The 5785-nt window shown below is 42.9% G+C and overlaps 1 protein-coding gene across 1 annotated transcript; it reads right to left on the reverse strand.

The window, feature by feature from the left end:
• Positions 1 to 436: 436 nt before the first annotated feature.
• On the reverse strand, positions 437 to 4505 carry Brs3 (bombesin receptor subtype 3). Its single transcript, XM_057760543.1, has 3 exons — positions 4072 to 4505; positions 2191 to 2542; positions 437 to 850 (listed from the first exon to the last, which is right to left on the reverse strand). The coding sequence occupies exons 1-3, from the start codon at positions 4503 to 4505 to the stop codon at positions 437 to 439; spliced, it is 1200 nt and encodes a 399-aa protein (XP_057616526.1).
• Between the last annotated feature and the right edge of the window lie 1280 nt (positions 4506 to 5785).

Below are 5785 nucleotides of genomic sequence, written 5' to 3' on the forward strand. Positions count from 1 at the left end.
CTTTTTGATCTCCTCATTTACAGAGTAGAATCTCTAGATTTACGGCACACAGTAAGCACAACCACTAATTTTATGACAACCACATGAGTACAAGAGAGTGAGGAACATCAGGAGGGATTCAATTAGATTTTTAAACATTTGGCTCATTCATTTACCATCCCTCCTATATACAGTGTTCTTCACAGTTGGCTGCCATTTCTCAACCTGCTTTTCTCGACTTGCTGGGCTTCACTGTGTTTAGAAAGCCCCAAACGGCATTACTGTTTGCACCTTGAAGGAAATGATGGTTTGTCGTTTACTCTCAGGGACAAGTCATTCTGAACACTTCAAAACAACTCCTGAACAACAAAAACCCAGGCACCATACTATGCCCAGCTTAAAGCTGGATACACGCAATGAGACTAAGAAACCACCTTTTCTTTCCTTAGTGGAAAAGCTAAACCTTGTCCTCTGCCTTCTTCACGCCACAGCCACTGACCAGGGTCACACTAATGTCAGACACATGAGTGCTCCCAGTCCCTGGGACCGGCCCTATCACAGTAAGATCATTAAGAGGGGTGTCACCAAGAGAAGGCTCAGGCTGCTCTGCCTTGAAGCAGCAGAGCTGAGCTTTAAAGTGATTCTGGAAGGTCTTGCTGAGCCAGTAGAGAGCGAAGGGGTTCACACAGGAATTACTGAAAGCCAGCACCCGAGAGAAAACGGTGACGATGAAAGGGACGTTCGAGGGCTCATCATAGCGTTTGTAAGTGAACGAGTGGTAGAGATACAGGAGGTGATTCGGCAGCCAGCAGAGAGCGAACAGAGCCACCAGCACCAAAACCGTTCTGGCAATTCTCTTCCGGGATTCAATCTGTATGTGGAGAAAATTGCACACACAAAAAAATATCCATTTAGCTGGTAGAGATTTAAAAAATAGCCTCTAGATTGACATAGGAATTTACAGTTAACAAGCCAGCCTCCCCTCGAACACATGCTTATGAGCTAACTGGCTGGGACACATGGGAAGTCTGCCTGTGGAGACAGAATATGACAAGTTAATTGGCATGGTAACCTGTGATCTTGGTCTCATTAGCTCTCATTCTGAGGCCTCCCACCATCCTCAGATGTTGAGATACTCTAGTTAACTCAGGCAGTGCTGTGGAATCCCCAGTGATTTAATTTCACTAAAAGGAGAGAGTGATACTATTCAGAGCAGCTCCGCAGAGGCTGACAGACAGGCGAGAGCAGTCTTCTGCAGTTTAGGAAAGTTGTCAGGTTGGTACTAAAGTTGCTTTTAATCTATAGGGATTTAAATCATGTAGTCAGAGAGGAATAAAAACAAAATGGGTCATCCACCATCTGTGAGAATTCTCCTATTCACATCTGTAAATATACAAGATGCACCCCAGAAAATAGAGGCTCAGACAGAGCAAAGATAACTGATCACATGGACACCAAGCACATCGCTTACATAGCTTCAGCCTTATGAGCACAGCTATTCAACTGATAGATTACACAAAAGGCACAGTTCTTGCCCTCCCTCCTCCCTCCTCCCTCTTCCCTCCTCCCTCTCTCCCTCTCCCCTCTCTGTAAATGGCACTAGTTCCCTCTTCTCCAGGATAGAAGCCTCCCTGACCACCAACCTAACAGGACGGTATTTGGTACCATCCTTTCATTTTGTACAGATTTATGAAAGAAGAGCACACCTCAGTCCTTCAATGGTCTTAATCTAGTGTGTGTGAGTCACTGTTCTCTTGCCATGGGCACTTCATTTCACCCACTCCAGACCTCAGGTTGCTCATCTGTAGAGAAGTCGTTTCCAGCGAGTAATGTCAGATGACTCTTGCCAGTTTCAGCATCCTGTGCCTTTCTACTGCTCTGTGATACTTGCTAAAGCAAATGATGCTTGGCTTTATAAACTTGTGGTATGTGGATTCCCCTACTGCTCCCACAATTCCGCTACCCCGTCTATAATACCTATCGCCTCACCATGAGTATCATCAGGAACTATGCTGGGAGTTTTATCTCTTGGTGTCACTCAGAGGGGCTCAGAGAGGTCCAATAACTTGCTCAGCACTGCTCAGTGTGTGATAGATACTTTGGGGACTGGATCTCTACCCAAAAAAATGCAATGTAGCTCACTGAAAGGTGGCGAGGGGTCTAACTTCTAAATTTAGGCTGTATTTGCGGGAGTAACAATTCATAACATACCTGCTTTCGGGCATGTCTTTGTTCCTCAGTTGGTATATTCAAGGTGCTTTTGTAAAGCGTCTTGGCAATCAAAGAGTAATAGACAGAGATAATCGAGAGCGGGATAATATAGAACACTAAGAAACACAACAGAGAATGTATTTCTCGCAAGAGCCTCTCAGACGCAGCATAGGAGTTACACGATTCAATGGTCACATTTCTTTTAGCATCTCGGACAGGGTACACATCTGAGAATATAGCCTCTGGCAGAGCTAATATCATAGACATGATCCAGATGCCACCAGCTTTCATATAGGTCTTCAGAACAGCATTGGAGGGCTGCCTCTCTAGAGGCTTCACGACGGCTTTGTATCTAGAAAGACATAATCACAAGCAGAGTTGGAATCAGCAACATGTGTGACTTTAGCAATCATACAGTTCTTCCTCCTTTCCAGTCATATAGAACCAACTAGAACTGGCTGTGTTTCCAAAGACCCAGGAGATAGTCAGTGATTTATGTATTCTGATCAGCTTGTCCTTTATTCACTCTTATGAGACACTCTAGATCTGTGACTCTGTAATTTTGTGACAGACCCCCTATTTAGAACAAATGTTTTCAACAGGTTTCTCTGTGTGACTTGAGAATAATTCATCACCTATATGAGGCCGTAAGTATCCTAAAGAAGTTCTGTATGTGTAAGTGACTCATGTTAATTGAATTAACTTGCCTGGATGAGTAAGCAGTCCTCACTCTTCCTAGATAAGATTTCCACCAGTAAGAAGCAGAGAGCTCATGTTTTTCCCATTGATAAGGGCTACTTCCTTCCCTAAGCTAATGAATCAATCGGGGAGATTGGGGTAAAATCAGAAGCTAGAGTCCATGCAGTGATGCCTCCCCATTCAGACAAAAACACCTTAAAACCTGTAGCCTTTATAGGAGTCTGCCCTCAAGAATCTAGACCAGTAAAGCAACAACCTCATCAAGATGATTATAATAATAATGATAATAACAATGACACATTGAGCTTTTGCTCCTGTCAGATTCCAGAATCCAGAGCCTTCCTTTCAGAACTGCTGGGCACTGATGACCTACAGAGTCTTGGGAACATTTTAAAGCATTGCTTTTGATATTTAGAGCCACATTTTTCACATTTTCATGCTTATTCTGCAATAGTTTATTAAACACACAATATTCGAACTGAGAACAACCCTAACATGGAGCCCCACCTCCACGACAGTGAGACTGCTTCACATGCTCTGGCCACAGGACTCTAAAAGTCCATCAGAATTAATTTATTTCTCTGAGAATGAAAATGCCACCCCATGCTTATAGAGAAAACAGGCAGAACTGAGTAATGACATGACACCCAATTACCAGAGCACGGAAAACCTCACTGTTTTCCCTCTACTAGCTAATCTGGGTACTTTCAAATAAATTGGATGTATTTTTCTCTCTTTTCCATCCTTCTGGTACATGTTAATGCACACACAGTCCATTTCACACCTATGCCCGTGTTTTCATGTTGACTCTGTTATACCACTAGGCTGCACTAATGTATAAAGCATGAGTATTTTTCTTTGCACCTGCAACAATTTTCCTGACTTAATAAGCCGGAGGAAAATAAAAACACCGTTTGCTATTCTTTCAAGCAAACAATTACATTTCAAAGAAAAGAAAACCCCCCTGCCCAGAGCATATATTTTCAAGCACTCTTCAGATGCTAACAAAGGCATTTTGACATTTTTCCTCTAACTTTTATTTTAAAATGCTACTGGATTTTCCAAGCTTACACCGTGTAAGAGAAGCTTACCGGTAGCCGGTAAACGCTAAGCACAAGCTTTTCTTTTTTTCTTTTTGCCTAATTTCCCATCCCAGCAATAGAACAGAGAAAAGCAACTCACCTGTCAGCACTGAGAATTGTTAGCGTGAACACTGACACACCGACCGAAGTGAGCCGGATGAAGGAGAGCACTTTACAACCGAGCTTCCCAAACAGCCATCCTTCTGCCAGGTAGTGAGTTGCATCCACGGGCACACAAGTCAGCAAAAGTAGTATATCTCCAAACGCCAGACTGGTGATGAAAATATTTGGAACTGTTTGCATGGATTTAGTCTTGAAAAAGACTTTGATGAGGATGGCATTTCCGAGGATGCCCACTGAAATGATCACAGCATAAGTGATGTAGATGGTACACAGTGCTTCTGTTCCTGGAGAGTTGTCTCCGGTCCATCCTTTATGTGTGGTATCGTTGGAGACGACAGAGCTGGAGGTTTCTGTGTCATTTGTGATGGAAATTAAAGTCTGATTAGATGCCTGAGGCTGCCTTTGAGACATGTCTCCTGCACTCTCTGCCTTCACTACCTCTTCTCTGCTCAGTTCAGATGCAGTTGACTGTCACGTCTAGTGCCTACGTCTAGTAATGAGGTGGTGTCAGGAGAAGAGAAGAGACTGGAGTGGAAAGAAAGCCCAAGACATCCGGTTACTCCTTCCCTTCAGTTCTTCTGCATCTCCCAGCTTGGTTGGCTAAGCGCTTACAGATCTGGCACTAGGAAGTGGGAGGTGGAGGATGGAGGAGTCTCATTGGCATTCCTATGACATAAGATGAGGAAGGGTGCTAAAGAAATGTCCTGCCTATGCTTTGCCATTTGGGGGTGTATAGTCCTTTGAATAATATTATTAAGGTTTATTAAGCCATTTGATTGTTTATTAGAATCACCTGTGTCTTAATTTTTACCCAGCCTGGTCTAGATATATCTTGGTGATTTTTTTTGAAAAAAAAAAAAGACAAAACAAACAAACAAACAAAGCACCTCACCATCTCCCATCGCATGGTGGTTTAATGCACTCCCTTTTATATGACAAATAAGGATAGATGGCCCCCAAAGTACAAACTTGAACCCAATCCTCAAAATTTAATATCAGAGAGACGATGAAGCAACAAATCACTCACACCTTGACAGAGCTCATGTCGCCTCCCAAAAGCAATAATCCAGTGACCTGGGCTTAGCATCTCACTCTGACACATGATAATTCCCAGCCTTCATGTCCCTGGGGCTGAGCTATAACATACCAGTGCAACCTGTAAGTGATGAAAACCCCAGTGGACCAGCAGTCACTTTGTTCCTTAGTGTCTCAATAAAAACAGGGTTTCCATTTGACTGTCTGTCTAAATAGAAATCTTTTCCAAAAAGAGCATTTAAAGGAGTTGTCTCTCTAAAAAAATGACTCAAATGAACCTGCCTTCTAACCAAATAATCCAGAATAATGCCTCTCAAGATCTTGACCCAAGTAGTGTTGGAAGAATGAAAATTATTCTTTATTTCCAGTGGAAAAAAACCCCTGAAGATTATTGCAGAGATAAGGAGCATGTAGAGGAAGTTAGCGTCAACTAAAGAAGTTTAAAAAAATTGAGGCAACCACTACGGCACCAAAAAGAAAGGCCAATTTTTACAGGAAATGTATATAGGTGTGTGTGTGTGTGTGTGTGTGTGTGTGTGGTGATGTGGTGACTGGGGTGGTGTTTGGGAGTAGTTTGAAGGCAGCTAAGAGACATTCTCTAAAATTATCTAATTCAACGGCTGCATTCAGCTAGGAGGAACTTAGCATAACAAGGT

The sequence above is a fragment of the Chionomys nivalis genome, chromosome X (genome assembly GCF_950005125.1).
Source record: "Chionomys nivalis chromosome X, mChiNiv1.1, whole genome shotgun sequence".
Taxonomy (NCBI): Eukaryota; Metazoa; Chordata; class Mammalia; order Rodentia; family Cricetidae; genus Chionomys; species Chionomys nivalis.